This window comes from Aedes aegypti, chromosome 2, assembly GCF_002204515.2.
Source record: "Aedes aegypti strain LVP_AGWG chromosome 2, AaegL5.0 Primary Assembly, whole genome shotgun sequence".
In the NCBI taxonomy this organism is placed as follows: Eukaryota; Metazoa; Arthropoda; class Insecta; order Diptera; family Culicidae; genus Aedes; species Aedes aegypti.
Genome location: NC_035108.1, coordinates 131,819,832 through 131,838,556, shown reverse-complemented (window position 1 = coordinate 131,838,556; position 18,725 = coordinate 131,819,832). Strand labels below are relative to the sequence as shown.

At 37.0% G+C, this 18,725-nt stretch overlaps 1 protein-coding gene across 18 annotated transcripts in view; it reads right to left on the bottom strand.

Annotated features, from left to right (window-relative positions):
* LOC5566822 (matrix metalloproteinase-14) overlaps positions 1 to 18,725 on the bottom strand; it is a 127,583-nt gene that overhangs the window by 69,325 nt on the left and 39,533 nt on the right. For all 18 annotated transcript variants that reach the window (XR_002500010.1, XR_002500012.1, XR_002500011.1 and 15 more), the window contains one exon: positions 12,974 to 13,237. Coding sequence is in view for 15 of the 18 variants with exons in the window: in XM_021842403.1 (XP_021698095.1) it covers positions 12,974 to 13,084 (111 nt within the window). In the remaining 3 variants the exon portion in view is untranslated. The remainder of the gene's footprint in view (positions 1 to 12,973; positions 13,238 to 18,725) is intronic.

The following is an 18,725-nucleotide window of genomic DNA, read 5'->3' as shown; positions in this document are numbered from 1 at the left end:
CTATGACAATCGACTAAAATTCAAATGCAGAAAATCACTTGGCGTAGTTAACGTCATGCGGTCGTGTCTTGTACACAACCCCCTCTGATTTTTCTTTGAGCTGGGCACCCACCCAGCCCCTTCCCTGCCGTGAATCGTAAGTTAGTCTCATCTAACTAAAAAGTGGGCATGTTGTGAAAGTTTCATTAAGATTGAAACATGTTACAATCCTCTGGATTTTTTTCGAATACCGTTTTGTCTCAAATTCCGAACAGACTCATATTCCGAACACTCGACTTTTGTATGGCGATTTGGTTGAAATGTTTCGCTGAAATATGTCATCAAATTACAAGGAAATGGCAGTCGATTGCAATTCAATTTTAACGTCTTCCAATCTATTTTATACCTCGGGAGTTGTAATTTTTCTCAAGTTCGAGACCAATAGAACTAGCTCAGATACATTTATTTGCGAAATTATTCTTTTGAATGCGATTTATTCTTGCTGTTCGGAATTTGAATCAAGGTGTTCGGAATATGAGACAGAATGAACACAATGTTCAGCATTTGAATCAAAATGTTGTTCCATACTTTTGCGTTAAAACAATACTAAACAAGTTTTAATAAATATTTTTTACGGCACACCTAACAGCTAACAGTTAGACTTTGCGGAGAAAATAAAATTTTCATTAATATCAGCAAATGTATGCCCATCAGAGGCATATGAAGTCACTGTTGGCCTTAAGTGTTCGGAATATGAGTCAAAACGGTATTCGTATGGAAAACGAGTTCGAAAACTTCACGGCCCATTTTCTCAACGCCTACTTTTTACAGATGGGACTGACTTGCGATTCGCGGCAGATGAGCGTGAGCAAGTGATTTCGCATCAAAACCTCATGCGTGAATTTGCGAAGCAGATGTCAAATGAGTTTACTCTCACGGGAGAATTCAATAATCGAGTTTTGAGTGTCAGTCCATTAACGGTGGTCTTAAGAATGAATAAATGATCATTTGGCTCATAGGAACACTAATCTAAGTACCAAACTCTGTTCCTTTACAGATGGGAACATCTAAAAGAAGAGTTCAGCAAAATTACTTGAAATCTACTCCTCAATAAGCAATCGCCAGTCACGAATGCTTTACTGTAGAATATTTGTTTTATTATGTAAAGAGATACATTTTTCATCGTCGTGCAATCACTCCGAAAGTTTCCTCGCTTTGTATCACGGTGCTGCAGTTCGAGCACATGCATCAAACAACAACACCAACAGTAACACGAGCCCATCAACTGAGACCGGTGAGTAAGCTGCCGATATGCTGGTGGTGATGGCTAGGCGTGATTCTGCGGTCAGTACTTGATAAATCGTGCCGCCAACTAATTGTTCTGTTGTTTTGATCGGAAACAACGATGTTCCTCCTCGGCAAACCACCCGGACATAGAGTTTAACACCGAAAGCGACAATTCGCAAACGCTAAGCAGCGACCAATAAATACAAACCGCGTGCATCTTGCTTCCACAATGTGTAATGAAATCGGTTTTTGTTTTCGGAATTCATTTGTATGGCATGGGGCGAATTCACACGACACTTAGTAGGGGCAGTGCTCTCTGTGGATTGCGAGTCTCTGACTTCCGTGCAAATCAAGTTCAACGAACCACTCTGTCGTCGGACTGATTGAGGGGGTGCGCTATGAGTTGACCACTGTTGAATATTATGTGAACCCACGAATGCGCGCCAGCAAAGGAGAAAGGTGACAAAAGGCAGAAATGCGGTCAAAAGTTGAACAAACTTTTGAAACGGGTAGAGAGAATGGAAATATCGATCCTGGCGAGGATACGCCACTGTTATGTTGAAAAGTGACAAATGCCTTTTTTGTCATCCTTGATTACATGGCTAACTGAAACGGTGTTGGTACATCCTTTGTTCATCAAGACAGAATACGCTCTAAATTAAGAGTATTATTGTACCTGTCACGTGATATACAAATACGAAAAATGGCAACTTTGGCAAAGAAAGCTTTAAGTTAATAACTGTGGAAGTGCTCATTGAACACTAAGCTGAGAAGCAGGCTCTGTCCCAGTGAGGACGTAATGCCAAGAAGAAGAAGAAGAACAGCAGTACTTTTGCAAGAATCATTTTTTCTTTGCCTCTGTTAGGAGCCCGATTTTCTGACGACTTCAGGATGATATCACAACAAAAGTCGATACTCATACTCCCTCATGTTCAATCATATGCTTTATTCGTGATAATGAGTCTTGATTCTCTGTTAATATTCATTAGGCATTATCCCCTCATTTATTCCGATTGGCACGAGTTTTTACTGATTACAATATTATCACGTTCCAACGGAGTATCATCTTGTTCAGCACACCATCCATCGGTGAAAAAAAAAACGAAAGCTCGTGAAGGTCGAATCCTATGACTCATCACTGCAGCTCAAGCATCGCTCGGTGTGTGAAACTCACTCTTTTCTAGCCTTATTCAGCAATCCTTCGGCGGCTAGAGTGATGACGTCACATTCGAGTGGATACCGTAAGCCCAATGACGCCGTTGTTCGGTGACTTGGAGGATTGCTGAAACCGGTTAACTACGGAAGCATCGAACTGGTGGTCGGGGAGCAAGCAGGTTCTGGGTCGCCACCTTCAATCTTCTTCCTGGGAGTGAGGTCTAGCAGTTGAACAGTATTTTCTTTCGTTTTTACTGCCAGAGTGAAACCGTCTAGTCACGCAACGCTATTCAAACGGCGGTTTGTGTCAGTCTAAAGGTGGAGGAATATTTGGATTCCATATGGCACATGGGGTGGGTCACTTGAGCTCTCGTTAATCATCGTACACCCGACAAAATCCACCACATTAAACAGACGACAAAATAAACCTTGGTGGAAGTTCAACCCTGGTTCATGAAGGATCGTTTTCCTGAGAATGAAATACAATTAACCAATTTTGTATACCGCCGAAAATAACAGCTTTTCCTTCTGAAATTTCGTGGGTGCGATGACCTAGACTCTGCCTCATCGAAAAGAAATTCCCAAACGTGAGAGGTTAACACTCTTTGCTCCAAATATGTTGCGTTGGAGAAATAAATCGATATTCAAAACACAAAACACAGAATGTCAAGAAATCATAAGCTCTAAGTAGAGGCGATAGAATTAATCGTCTTGAATCATTTGGTGAAGTTCTTCTTCGATAAACCGGTGAAGGTTGAATACGGGGTGTAGGAAACCTCAGTCCAAGGTTCGTCTAAAAGCGAGAAGTTCCGAAGAATCGCTATAAATTCCCAATCATTATAATTAGACTTTAAATACCAATTGGATGCAAGCTTCTGGGAAAGTATCAAGAACAACGTATAACTAAATAAATCACAGAAGCACCTGTTAGCATCGACTTGTGCTAATCTCAGCCCTAAGGGTATACCATTAGCTCAGAAGCGCGAGTCGTGGTTCCACATCAAGGCGTATTTTTAGAGTAGCTAAATGTCACAATTACCCGTTCCATTTGCAATTGCTCTTCCGGCGCATATTTTTTTCCTATCCCTCTTTTCTAAACACCAACATACAGAGGAAGTAGAAAATGCCAAGCACTTTGCAAACGATAGGGATAGGTCCTGAGCTGTCACGGCGTCAGTTGTTCTCAAGTGTGGTGTTTACCTTTGATGGGGAACACAGACTAACAGACGTAATGTAATCCGACTAGAGAATTCGGTTATTGGATCTGCAGTAACACTGGTGAAATTTCAATCGACCATACTTCAGAACCATAGGCGCGCGCATCGTTTTCCTTTGTGTTTGACGTTTCTCATCAGCGCCTTCTGCAGGCGTTGATGCACATAATCGTATCTCGTGCAACATTCCCACCAGATGGTAATTGAGTGAAATGGGCGACGGAGGTATGTTTGTCTGTGATGGGGGTGTGTTTCAGTTTCAATTGGAAAATTTCTATTCGCGTCCGTATAATGAAGTGGTCTGGGAAGCAAACATTATAACCACCACATGAGCCAGAGAAGCCTGAAATGAAATGTCTCCTCCGTGTACGGAATGGAAACATTGGTGAGCATGTTTTGTAGCCATTCGTTTTTCTTCCGCCGGCCGTAGTGGTATATTCTTACATATTGGCGTTAGGTCCAAGCTGAATTTAAAATTGTGCTAATGATAACTGGTAAAGCGGAAACTCGAGTTCTATTTCGAGTTTCACTTCAGCTTGCTTAAAGCTTATTTTTGTCATGGAACTAATACTTGTGACCAGTGTTGCTCAGACTCATTTCCCCGAAAATAACGTTTTCCGAACTACGAAGCCACGAACTACTACAACCATGCTCTATCCTCCTAAGATAGAAAAGCAGATGGTTAAGCTTGAGTACTGCACACAAAATCGATCAATTTTGATCCCAGAGAGCCACAATTCAAGTTTTGGTGAAATGAAATGAGTGAGTGAGTGAGTGCGAATCATTTCACCGAAACTTGAATTGCGGCCCACCGAGATCGAAACTGTCGGATCCCATGTGCAACACTCAAGCCCAACCACCTCCCCCTCCATCTCAGGAATACAACGCACAGTTATAACAGTACATGGCTTCACAATTCGAATTTCGGGGAAATGAGTCTGATCAACACTGTCACTAAGTCATCTGGCGCATAATCTAGATCTTAGAGGCCCTTCCAGAATTTCCCTCACAAGATTTCCTACAATTTCAATTACTTTGATTTAAATCCCAACTTGTATATGTTAACCCACAAACCATAGAAAGGTATGGCTACGGTTAATGTAGTAATTTACGGCTTCGGCACATTTCGACTCATATCGGCAATCTAAATTAAAACACCGAATTCGCAGTATTTTTCTATTCAAACACACCAATGAAAACATTCGTATGATTCTTTGTTTTGTCAGCTTCACCCCAACGGGACAGAAGAAATCATTTCGACAGAGAAGTCATTAACCTTTACATCGAAGTTTCAAGATTCTGTAACTTCGCAATCGTTCGATCAATTTTGATGAAATTTTCAGGTGGAATCACAAATGAGTTGTATTGTTGATATTTAGAAATAGAAATGATTTGAAAATTTAAATTCATGGCTCTATTCCAGTTGGGTCGTGAGGCCAAATAAAAAGGAAGCATATGAGAAGATTTACATGAAATTATATTTTTCAAGCCATCAAACGACAACTGCAAATTAGGTTCCAAAAGTGGCCATTTGAAACCCTATCAGAACCTGTCACAGAATATCCGAAAATGATTAGAACCACTTTAAATTCATGACATGGCATTTTTTCACTTCTGAGTAGAAACCCATGAATTTTGAGACGTCAAAAAGATCAGTGAAAATTATTTTGGATGTATCCTCATGGTTCCTACTGAAACCCATATTCGGTAACCATGCTCTCAGAACGACCACAATAGTCTCCAAACTAAAAGAGGTCGTGCATTCTGTCAAATAGATCAATGTTATATTGATTTTTTGAAGTTTTCGACAAAGTTTTTTGCACTTCTCCCATAATTTTCATTATGAAATATCCTAGGTACCACAAAAAATTTGTCCTAAGTCCAAAACCACCACTAAGTTTGAAATTTTCAATGAATAAATCAAAAATACAACTCATTTGAGATTTATTCCTGAAAACTTCATCAAAATAATTCAATCGATTGTGAAGTTACAGAATTTTGAAACTTCGATGTAGGCACCCAGTACTATAAAGGTTAATTGAAACAACTACACTGTTAAAAATAATGAAGATTACACGTCATGTAAACTTCATTTATGCGATGTAAACATGACGTCATGTAAACTTCAGTCTCAAATCATGTAAAAATGTGTTATATATCATTTAATCACTCAGGACACTGCTGGATTACATGACATATAATTAAAGATTAAATGACATATCATGTAAATATCCATGATATTCCACGCTCCAATTATGTGCATTGTATGTCTCAGAAATTTACACGTTTCGTTCGAACTGTGTACAGTTTAAAATGCGGCTTATATGAAGTTGCTGAAGAGATTCACCAGCAGTTCTTATGGGAATGGTTGCCGACAAACATCACACTTGCATGAGATGCTCGAAGCGCTGTAAAAACGTTTTCAAAAAGTATGTGAATCGATAGAGAATTGAGCAGAGCATAAAAGTAAACAGACAGACACGTAATTTGTGTGAACTTGTTTGAGAAAAATACAAAAGAAGAGAGACATTAGCTTAGCCTACCGAGAATACGTAAATTCCTCTATATAGCTTTAAGAAAACATTTAGGTCCTGGCGATATCGTGCAAGTTTATTGTTTACACAAGGTGAACAAATAAGACATGAGGTAACATTATATTACATCTGGCTATCTAGCAATTATTGTAATAACCTGCTGATGAGATCACCCCACCAATCTAATCCCATTTGAATCCTCCCGGTTCTTCCCGCCGTTGTTGCAAAAATGTGGTCCAAATTTCACAACCTCATCCGCAAATTATCCATCAGCCGAAACAAAGCACGGCGGGCTTCCCGATTAATTACGATTTCTGATTGAACAATTGTAAAATTGGCGTAAACACACATGCCAGTTTGCCCCGTCGTGTTGGACCAAACAAACAAAAAAAAAAGGAGTAAGTAGGTACTCGCTCCAACTCTCATGTGGGTGAGCTCAATTAGCTTTCCGCAAGTGGCGAGCTGCCGGCGTGCCGGCTCATCGTCAGTTTGCCTCTTCCTCAAACCAAATATTTATATTCCTACTCATGGCACTTAATCCATTGACGTTCGTAAAATTCATTCTGCTGTCAGAAATGTGTTTGCAAAACTCTCTTCAATTTCCTCTTTGTTCTGCCCAGCGTGCCAACCTTTTTTGCGCGGGAGCATATTTGCTGGTGGTTCATCAGTAGGGTACAAGCACCGGTACTCGCCATAGTACAGGTATTCGTCATCCGAATAATGTACCGTTTCACGACACAAATAGGCATAAATACTATAGTACTAATTAAATCACAATTAAATAATTTTGCAACATTATCGGAAGCCTCAAAATGCATTAAGAAAATAATTTAATAATATAGTTTTCATTAATCAATTTCTCTGTCACATCTTATTTCGCCATGATGTTCCTGAATTTGGCACCCTTCATAAGAAATCAATGTAGGTGACGAAATTAAAAAGAAAAAAAAAAAAGATGAATACTGTTGTCGATATTTTAAAAATACAGTTAAACCTCCATGAGTCGATGATCCATTTCTCGATACCGACTCATCGAACCATAATAAAAATCAAATTTCATGGTTTTTATGATGGTGCCCTCAAACGGCTTTCCATAAGCATTGCTATTCCATGACGCGATATTTCCAGGAATCGATGGTCCCTTCAATATCGACTCATGGAGAGTTGACTGTAATGTTTCTGATCAGTTCTTATGTTTTCCTTGCTAAATGTCAATACGTTTAGCGTATTGACAGCATTCAAAAGGTGATGAACACTGGAGCACCTACCCTAGCGTTGCTCGTCTCGATGCTCTTCAGTCAACAATTATCGCTGCGTAATAATTCGGACGTAAAACAATAACAACCCCTTTGGAGAGGTTTCCCTCGTGCTTCCTCAAGCCTCAAACCTCAAACACAACTTTAATTCAATTTCATCACACAATTATCTTGATCAACAATTTGAACGAAAGCTCAGAATTAGGTTCACCCAAATCTCAAATTTCCGTCGTCGTGTTCTTCAATCCCAGCCCAGCTCTGCACGAATGCTCCCGGGAAAGTTTAATTGAAACTAATTGCAATCATCAGACGGATTCGGAGAAATGCAAGAAGCAACTGGTGGCGTTGGCAACTCTGCGTTTCATGTTTGACGTTTTGGCAGTATTTCTCGGTTGTTCTGTTCCACGCTCAGCAATTATCTAGCGACCATGAATGGGATGGGAAAGATCCAGACTGGAGAAATACTGCATGACGAGGATGATGAAGGAAATGTCTAGTTACGGCGATGTTATCACTCAGATGAAAGAAGATTCATGGTCCCGAACATAATAAAAAAACACAGCAAACGGGTATGAATCATCTTCCTGAGCAATAAATTCTTAAGGGTGAGGAAATGAAGCTATTTTCATGTCGAATAACGATTACATTTCCAATAAAAAGTTTTGGGCTACCTTATACGCTAGTAAGCTCTCAACGCTCAACTTATAAATTAATGTATTTAAAAAAATGAAGAAAACTTAGCCTTGAGTTGCTACATAATTCTAAATAGGAGTTGAAATTAGAGATGCTCAAATAGTCATCAAAATATTACACATAGTTTGGAAAGAGATTTGAATTTTTTGACCGGAAGTGTGCACAGTCAATATCTAGGATCGTCAATATGATCATTACGAAGACAATTTTTTATGCAATAAAGACAATCTATTATGGGTCGCTTGTTTGTTGCAGATGACATATATTTTATGGTCCTATAGCTTCAATAAACTGTGGCAGGCATTTAACTTTTTATTCCTGCAGTGGTGCTTAAATCTAATACATAAAGAAAGAGCCTACCTTGGCTCAGTTGTTAGAGATACAGTTACAGAGCAAAATTGGCATAATATCGAAGAGGATTGGTACATATTCCGCTTGTGGGGAATTATTTCAACATACTCCAAATAGGTAGTTATTTTTATAACATCACTCATTTACTATTATTTTAGAAAATCTGACAGACATTTACCCTCGTTTTAACTGAATAACGTTTGTTTTGTTCTTAGAAATTTAAGACAAAAATACAAGTTTATTTAAATAAAATTATAACACGCTATGCCTGAACCAGACGATTATAAAAATTGATTGTACATTGGATTTGTTTGCACTAGAGATCAGTATTTGATCTATATTTTCAAAATCAGAATAGGGTTTCAATGCTAGTAATGGACCCCTTAGTAGCTGAAATTCATTCTAGACGCTTTTCCGCAATGGTATCTCAGACGCATATACGTTTTGTGGAGTCTAACAACAAATTCAATGTCTTAACTTCATAGTACGTCTATGAAACATACAAAATCATTAGATTTTTCCAGCGAAATATGCATTTGAAAAACTGTTGTCCGAATGCCTATTATGGACCCTCACGGGGTCCATAATAGGATTGTTTACAAATTTGACGTTGCGTATTATGGACCCTCCATTTGATTCCCATGTAATCCGGCTCGCTGCCGACGAGCCTATTATGGACCCACCTGGAAATGCGTATTATGGACCCTCTTGTGTGGTTTCATTTACAAAACTGTTCAAATATCTGTATTTATGCGTCTCAAACCAAATATTTTGCTTGAAACTGCTGACTAACAATGTAATCGAAGTTCCCCTGGTGGATTTTCATAGGAATAAAGTTGCTTTGAGTTGTAATTTTATGTTTATCTGTAGGGGGTCCATAATACGCAAAGGGTCCATAACCGGCATCGACTCCCTATTTGAAAATATTCCATCGTTGAAACTTTACATTTTGTATGGGCTGAAATGCGTCGGAAAACGTGAATTTTAGTATAAAAAATAGCTAAAAAGTGGAAAAAATCTAAATTTTACCAATGAAGTATTTTAAAACTTTCCAACTATGAAAATATAACCCAAATACTGAATTCAAGGGAGAAAAAATCCGATGTTCATTCGATTTACATAATCATCTGGTTCAGACATAGCGCGTTTTATACAAAAAACGCAGTAGATGAGGTTGTGGCTCATTAATTGATTGAAGAGAAAGTTAACAAAAACCTCTCTATGTTAAATAGTTCCGTTTCAAACGTAACGCGAGAAAGGTTTATTTACTTAAATCATGCAAAAATCCAAATTTTTATGCTATTTGGACCACCTCCGTTTTAAAGAAGCCATGGTTTTGCTTGGGGGTTGTCCATTAATCAATCAAAATTTTAAAATTTATGTGGATCGTAGTCATTGGCCAGATTCCCCCCTCTTCTCATAAATGACCACGTGGTTCATGGACGACCACTTACATCTTTCAATTTGTAGAAACTATTGGTCATAGAAAAAATTGACCTTCGTCACTTCTGAAGTAATTCGTTTTGAGGAGTCTTGAAAAAAGTAGAGAAGTTTGGATACAGTGTTGCCAATATTTTAGAATATTGTACACAAATATGACAAATGGTGAATTTGCAAAGAAAGCTCTAAGGTCATTAATATGGCAGAGTTTTTGAAGCACCAAGTTGGGGAAAAAGCTCTATTCTGGTTGGGTTGAAAAGCCAAACACAAAAGGAAGCATAAAGAGAATATTTACAATCAATTCTGTGCGAAAAATCATGACGTTCAAGGCGTCACATAACATCTACTCAAGAGGTCTCAAAAGAGACCATTTGAAGCCCTATCGGAACCTGTCACCGGGTAACGTAAAATGATCGAAACCACTTTATAGTTCATGACATATTATTAATTCACTTCTGGGCTTTATTGGCCAGAAATCGAAGTTTCGCAACAGAAGTTCAAAAACCTTTTTTTAATAAAATGTATTATTAAGATGAATTTATCATTATTGAGAATATATTACAATATTCCTTTGCAGTTTATGGAGGTCATATTTGTTTAAACATAAAAAACTTGTATTTCAGCGTATCAAAAGAAAATTTAGCTTGTGGAGAAAAATGGCAAGGTAAATTATTATTATTTTTTTGGAAAGCAAATTAAGTGAAAAGCGCTGGATAGAAAATCATAAATTTTGAGCCGTCAGAACTACAACAGTCTCCAAACTGAAACAGATGATATATTGTGTGAGGTAAATCAATGTAATATTGATTTTTAAATTTTACGACAATATTTCTCATATTTCCCCCACGATTTTGATTATGAAATAACCTAGATACCCCAACAAATGTGGACCCCAGTCCAAAACCATCATCGATTTTTTGAGGCATGAATTGAAAATATTACCTTTTTATGATTTTGACTTAAAACACAAAAAATGTTTAACTCAATGCAAAATTAAGTAAATATGAGCCATATTAAGTTAAAAAAAACACCAAAATTTTCACAAAAATACCAGCTGATTAATCTCTATTAAGGCTAAGCCTTTCATTCGTTTTGGCAGCCATGTTGACTTGGATGGTTCTGATTTCAAAGTCTCAAAACTCTGTCGTCATTCTTCTTTCTGGCGTTACGTCCCCACTGGGACAGAGCCGGCTTCTCAGCTTAGTGTTCTTATGAGCACTTCCACAGTTATTAACTGAGAGCTTACTAAGCCAATGACCATTTTTGCATGCGTATATCGTGTGGTAGGTACGAAGATACTCTATGCCCTGGGAAGTCGAGAAAATTTCCAACCCGAAAAGATCCTCGACCGGTGGGATTCGAACTCACGACCCTCAGCTTGGTCTTCCTGAATAGCTGCGCGTTTACCGCTACGGCTATCTGGGCCCCATGTCGTCATAGTTAATATTGATTCATAAAAGTATCACTATGTGCGGTTAGTTCGATATATCTTTTATGTTAGGACTTTCAGGGGCTGGAACATCGAGTCGAATTATTGTCTCATTGTCAGAAAAGTTATCAAATGTTATGAATTTAAGATTAGGCTTCTTCCTTGTCTTTGACTTAACTTCTTTCTCCTCCTTTTAATGATAAACTACATAAGAGAGGCGATTTTACCCACACACATTTGTGTTCGCTTTTTTTCATTCTCACAGTTGAAAAGAATTTGTTTTGACAATCTGCGCATTTTCTGCTATGGGTAATGTAAAATATTGAATAGCATGATCACAGTGTACTACGCTATTCAATACGACGCTATTAGATAGGACAACTGGAAGGTACAATATATCTTGTGGGTAAAACGCACATTTTGTTCGCGTTTTAGACGGAACTTCAGATAGTTACAGAACCGGTAGAAAATCTGGCTCTTATCTACAATACCTCCTTCCACAAATTCAAACTTTTAACTTTCAAACGAGGGTCGATTATCATTTTATATGAAAAAATACTTAAAAAATATAATCATTATGGGTTATTTTCATTTGATTTGTATGATTATAAGAGAAACAAATAATTGTAGCAACAAAACATCTAAGGTACCACTAATTTAATGTAATGATCAAGTGTTAAGGTCGCAAAATATTCACGTTTGATGAACGAATTTCGTACAAGAATTTGACTGTCACTAGAAAATCAGAAAAAGTCATCGGATTTTTGTCATTTAGTATATATCGAAGCTATACATCAAAATTTCGTAAGCAGAAATCTAGAAACCCAATGAGTATCCTAAACTGAAAAATGATCATCATGGTACATGATTTATTTGTTATTCATTCATTTCATTACGTCCTTACTGGAATAAAATTTGCTTCATAGCTTAGTGTTCAATGAATAATTCCACAGTTATCAACTGAGAGCATTCATTGCCAAAGTTCCCATTTTCGCATTCGTATATCGTGTGGCAGGTACAATGATACTCTATGCCCAGTGAAGTCGAGGAATTTTTCATTACTATAAAATCCTGTTCCGACCGATAATAGAACTCAGACACCTTTTTGGTCACGAATGTTACCACCAGGCTAATGAAGGCTTTGGTTTGTCTTTAGTGAAAATAGAATCAAAAAATGAATATTTGTTTCGAACACAGTAAAGATATTTATTTTGAAATTGATGTTAAGAATTATCATAAAAATATATAAACACATATCTTCTCTCATTGCCCGTCTAAAAATAAGCCTACCGAAGAATTTATATTACTGGATCACTTGTTTTTGTTTTTTTGATTCTACCTAGATCCAGCCCAAAACCACCCAACCATAAAGAAGAGATCAACAGCATCGTGCGATTTCCTCAACATAAAAAAAACAATGCCTCATCTGCCCGGATCCAAATGGAACGTAGAGTATTACAATTGATCTTAATTAGAGCTTGTGTCACGATTCATAATTTCGAAATTGTTGTTGTGCGCTGAACTTGTACGAATGGCACCCACGCTTCTGTCGTGGAGCATCATCTCTCGTTCGGTTACTTCCTCCAAACCGGAATCGAGACGATGTTTTACAGTTTTGAAGCACGTTCCACTTACCTCTGCTTGTGACGTTGTTTGGACAGGTGTCGCTGAAACTGGTGCCCAAGGTGCGACAACCAAAAGGGCCACCGCTGCTAGCCACAGCCAATGTATCCTACTTCGGTGCATTGTTTCGATACAGTTTGCCGCTTGTGCTGGTGATTGTGACGACGACTTTCTGGTCTAGGTGTCAGGGAGGTGACGACTTAAAGCTAAAAGAGAACTAGAAAATCGGAGGGTTCGGTGTTGAAGGTGTTGGTCCGACTACAGCAACATTTGAATCTGAAAAGTTGAGAGAAGAGAAAAAAATGCGATTATCATATGCTGCCAACAACACAGCGTAACAAAAATGTCACTTTCGCGTGTCTCAAGGATCAAATTATGTGTTTCTACTATATTTTGAGTCGCTGAATCTGATGCCGTTCTCAGAAATGTTCCAGCACGTCACAATTTTTAGCTACAGGTCGCCAAAGTTGTATAAAACACTGGTTTTATTGATATTTACATGAAATTTAAAGTATGATTTATCAAACTTTTTTGGGATATAATCTACCAAACATGCTAAATAGGACTTGAAATTTCAATTTAGATACAAATCAGTTGAAATTTTACGATAAAATTTAGGTTAAATCGATTTTTTTCAACATGTTTGCAGTCTTCATATGAAATTCTTCGTTTCTCTTATATGGCATAATACAATACTTTTCTGAACCACCAAAAAATAACATTTTACCATCGAAAATATTATGAACTTAGTTGATAATTATTGTTCTATACATAAAGTTTGAATTCTGTGACAAATTGAGCAAACAAATTGCCGTACAAGTTGGAAAACTTGCATGCAAGTTGGCTGAAACAGTCAAATTCAGCATTTTCAACAGTCAATATCTCAAAAACTAGACGTGCCATGATATTTCTGAAAACTCAGCAACCCTTAATTTAGTAAATAGCGGTATTTTGGTTCTTGAGAAAAAACAGTGTTCCGCAGTGCAATCGAACGAAATTGAATCCTATCATTGATGCGTGCCGTAACCCATTGCACATAGGTCCATGAACGAAATTATGTGAAATGAATTGATAGCTTCACATCTAAAAATATGTTGCATATTTCAGTTTAGTTTTCATGCACATATTTGGAGCATCAATATAAACTGAAATATCAACGACAAACAGTTTATTTTTCAATCGAATGCGCTTTAAATTTACACGATCATGTAATATTCAAGCATCTTTTGTTAAAAATTAAAGCCATAACAATTGACGAATTTGGTTTACTTTTACTATATTCTTCTGTTTACACTACATTGAAATTTACATATTTTTATCGGAGCAGCAGAAATCTTTGCTTACATGTGTAGCGTGGCGCGCAAAGCGAAGCACATGTCAAGCGTTATAATAAAGCCGTGAAATTAACAATGGCAAATAGGAGAAAAGAATCAGTTCGTTCTTTTTCCGGGTCATTTTTTGTCTGATCCGTGCTGATCAAATGAACCGACTCTCGCCAAAAAAGATTCACGCATCACTCGCTGTTTTGAGTGATAGGATCTTTCGAACGGCTCCGATTCATTTTGCCCATCTCTAGTGCACGAGGGTGGCGTATATTGGTCGGACTGCAATAAACTACTGTGAGAATTTGTGCAGAACTCATCAACTCTAGGGAAGTAGAAAATCGTCCGAACATATAAAAATCGACCAAACAGCTCTAATTAAATTTCCGACCATATGTGGTGTTTTGTTTGATGAATTTCTTGAATTATTGACAATTGGGCATCTATATTCAATAATATTTGCTTTTTCGTCAAATAAAATTCGTGGCTTGACAATTGAAAGAATTACTTTTGTAAGGAAATTTTTCGACCTTTGTTTTAAGTTCAAATTACTCTGCAACTTCCTTTAAGCGAAATATTTTTTTTTTTGCATTAATTAACGTGTCTGAATAGGTTAACCGTAAGTTCAGCATTTTCGGAAATAGTCATAATTTCGTGGAATATTCCTTTATTACCATCGAAGCTGCATTTTTCAACGAGGACTAGTAACCCCACCACAAACTTTTACAACATAAATGTTTCAAAATATTCTGTAGTGGAAAATTTGATTTTCCAACTTTAAGGGTTGTTTTATATTTTGAATTAAAAAAAAACATTTCTTGATGATGATTAGTTAGTTATACCATCTATTGTAGCAAGGCATCTGCCTATAGCACTGGAATAATCTGAAAAGCGATTTGATCAAGATTGTACTTAAAAGTAGATGGAGTACCGTGTACCTACTTTTAAGTTTCTCTATTTGAGATTCTGCTCAGAGGATTCGAACATTCATTAAAGAGAAGATTGTACTGTTGCTAGTGATCTGTCAGTCTCTTGTATGAAGGGCCAAAAACGATTGTGCGGACTCGCAAGCAGAGACACTTGCACGAAACCCACGACAGGGGAAGAGAATCTCCATCCAGAAGAAAGTTTCCATGAACAATCGTAAAATCAAGCTCTCGATTGACAGAATACTCCTAATAGATGTGGTCGAAGAGCCCACACTCAATCCAAGAAATATTAAAAACTGGGAGGAGGCAGTCCCAAGCCCCTGTCCAAATCGTTTCACTTGGGGTCTCTGATGGTCCCTGCCCAACCCAAAATACAATACAATATAGAAATATAATCCATCATGAAAAGATCTCACTGGTATTTGGTTATAGTAGGGTAGTTATTGGAGAACATTGTTCACATTGTTGGTAGTATGGGACAAATTGTTCGCATCCCGAAGAAAAAAAAAGCACTCCGACGACGCGAAAACGAAAAACAGTCTCCACTTTCATCAAAAGCTTCACTTACGCTAAAACCCAACCACAAATATGTCTTGCTCATTTTAAAAATTCTGTTTTTTTCATATTCGCATAACAGCATACTTAAAAAATAGACTCCTCAAAAGAGCAAATTTCACTTCAAAATAATCCACTTTGATTTATTTCCGTTCCTCCTTCTACTTGCGCGCGTTGTATAAAAACATGGGGTAAAAGCACCGGTTTTGGCCAGCCTAAGATAAAATGTCAATAAAAATAATAGGGGAAGCCGTATTTTTACTACAAAGATGTCAAATGCAAGCTTTCAATCCATATTATGTGTGTAAAACGTCGAAACTGAGCTAAAACCATCGTTTCGCTTCGAAAATATCGTTGGTCAATATAGGCTACCAGAACCAGTTTCGGCCAGAGACTTATCTTCGGTTCGTAAATTGGCCAATCACATTGACTTCTCATGAGAGTGGCCAAATTAGGAGTACCCTGGCCAAATTAGCTGTATGGGAGTTAAAATTGTAAGGAAAACGAATTGTTTTTCTTATTTTTTGTATCAATCCGGACGAGTAAATGAATGTTGCACTATCATGTGATTGTTATCTACTGAACACAAAATGTTTCATACTGATTGGCAATGTAAAACGGTGTATAATCCACTATGGCTACAACTGGCGTATGGCCAAAACCGGTGCTTTTACCCTAATTAAAAATATCAAAACAAAACAAAATCCTCCCTCAGTACCCATGAACCCACACATGCGGAGATGCAGTAGAACGCGTTGTGCAGCGTGTCTTCACTATTACTACTGCATAAGTATACCATCGCTAAAACGCGCAGAGAACAATCGCTTCCACACTCAGGAATGCCAAGTCAATTTTTCAAAAATCTGGAAGATTTTGAAAATTTGTCTGGAAAAGTCTGGATTTATATAACCTTACAAATTATTTACAAAACCTTACAAATTCATCCCCTTGTAAAATGGAACCTCACAAATCTGGAATATTGTAGACAAATCTGGAAGGTTGGCAACGCTGTCCACACTCTCGTTTTCCGAAATTGAACTCCCGCATAACCTACATATCATTGCATACAGTCAAATTTTATTTTTTAGCCATTAATTAAAAAAAAATCTTTAGCTAAAACTATCATTTACAAATTGTTTGGGAAAAATCGACACCGACAGAATATTTTTAACCTTCAAATTAAAAAAATCTTGGCTCAAATTCTGAACGTTTTCGAAAAAATAAACGAGGTTCATGCAAAATTGGTAATGATCGGGTTTTGACACCGTGTGCACAATATTCGTTAAAACTGTGTCATCTTAAGAGCCAGTTCGCGAGAGCCGCAACCCCTTCTTGTATCGATGTTCTTCGATCAGGCTGAAATTTTCAGGGATTGTTCTACTATATAAAAGATGATGTTTTGCAAAATATTAGATTTTTATATTAGGGGGAAGTGGGACAAAATGACCCTCAATGATTTCATGTCACTTAACATGCAAAATCACAAAAACTTATATAACTATAGTAAAACTGCACGGATTATGTTGAAATTTGGCTTGATTACTCTACGTTATATAAACTTTGAGATAAGCATGGTATATGAATTTTAAAAGTACTTCAAATCGAGAAAAACAAATTTTTCATAAAAAAAATTAGTGATTTTCAAATCGATTTTTTTCTTACCAACCGAACTAGGTCAAAAAACTAAATATGACGTTTTGTAGGGCAACTCATGGGCTTTCATTTGAGGTGTAATCCAAATATGCCGTTTCAAAAATTTTCGAAAAAAATTTTTTTCCGGGTTAGTGTTTGAATTTGAACCATTTTGCGAGTACCGCAACCGCCTTGTCTAGAGAGGTTGTATTGATGTACTCCGATCGAGCTAAAATTTACAGGAGTTGTTTTCCTATATAAAAGAATTAATTTCGCACAATTTCAGATTTTTATATTAGGGAGAAGTGGTACAAAATAACCACTAATGATTTAATATATAAAAACATACAAAATCATTTAAAGTGCTATAATAGCGATAGTAAAAATGCACGAATTTGCATGAAATTTGGCATGTTTACTTAACGTTATGTGAACCCCAAAATGAGCATGGTATTTGGATTACAAAAATGTTTCAAATTGAAAAAAAAACTGCTTATTTTTTTTTAATGAAATTAGTTTTTTTTTTCAAATTGACTTTTAGTTTTGTCAACCGAACTAGGACAAAAAACTAAATATGAAGTTTTGTAGGGAAACTCAGGAGCTTTCATGCGCGGTGTACCGTAGTGAATCAAAATTCGGACGGTACCAATATCCGGACACTCTGATAAAATTTACCAATAAAATGCTAAATTGACAACATTTATACAACTATATTGAATGAAAAAATAGCTGTTTTTGTAGTTAGTACGACGTATTAGCCTTTCGGAGGCCTTTTCAACAAACTCATCAATGTCCCCGATGAGATCAGCTCAAAGGTTAAATTTATTGGTTAGAGATAATCGAATAGCATATTTTTATTACTTACATTTCTGCCCATAAAAGCATATCAGTCCCATGTCTGCTGGATTTTCTATTCACACGGGACAATTATGCGATTATGGGCAGATTTGGTCTCTTACAAGGCAAACACATTCAAATTTTTAAATTTAATATAGGGTAATTCAGGGCGCTATTTGTAATTATTTAGTTTTAATAAGCATGTAGTAATAATATAAATATTATAATTCACTTAATAAACGATTTTGCATTCACATCGATCAATCAACAATGAGAAGGTATTTTTTCAATTCTCATTCCTCCACTTGACATTTCTCCCACTCATTCGCATGGATGGTATCTATGCGTTCGAGGGGCGCTTAGATGGAGGCAATCGTCGCAGCAGAAGTGATCGTAACATAATAATACAGAAAGTTATAGTTTAAAAGTTTAGTGACACCACATTGAAAAAATATGCTGTAAATATAGTTTAAAATAGTAAAAAGAGGC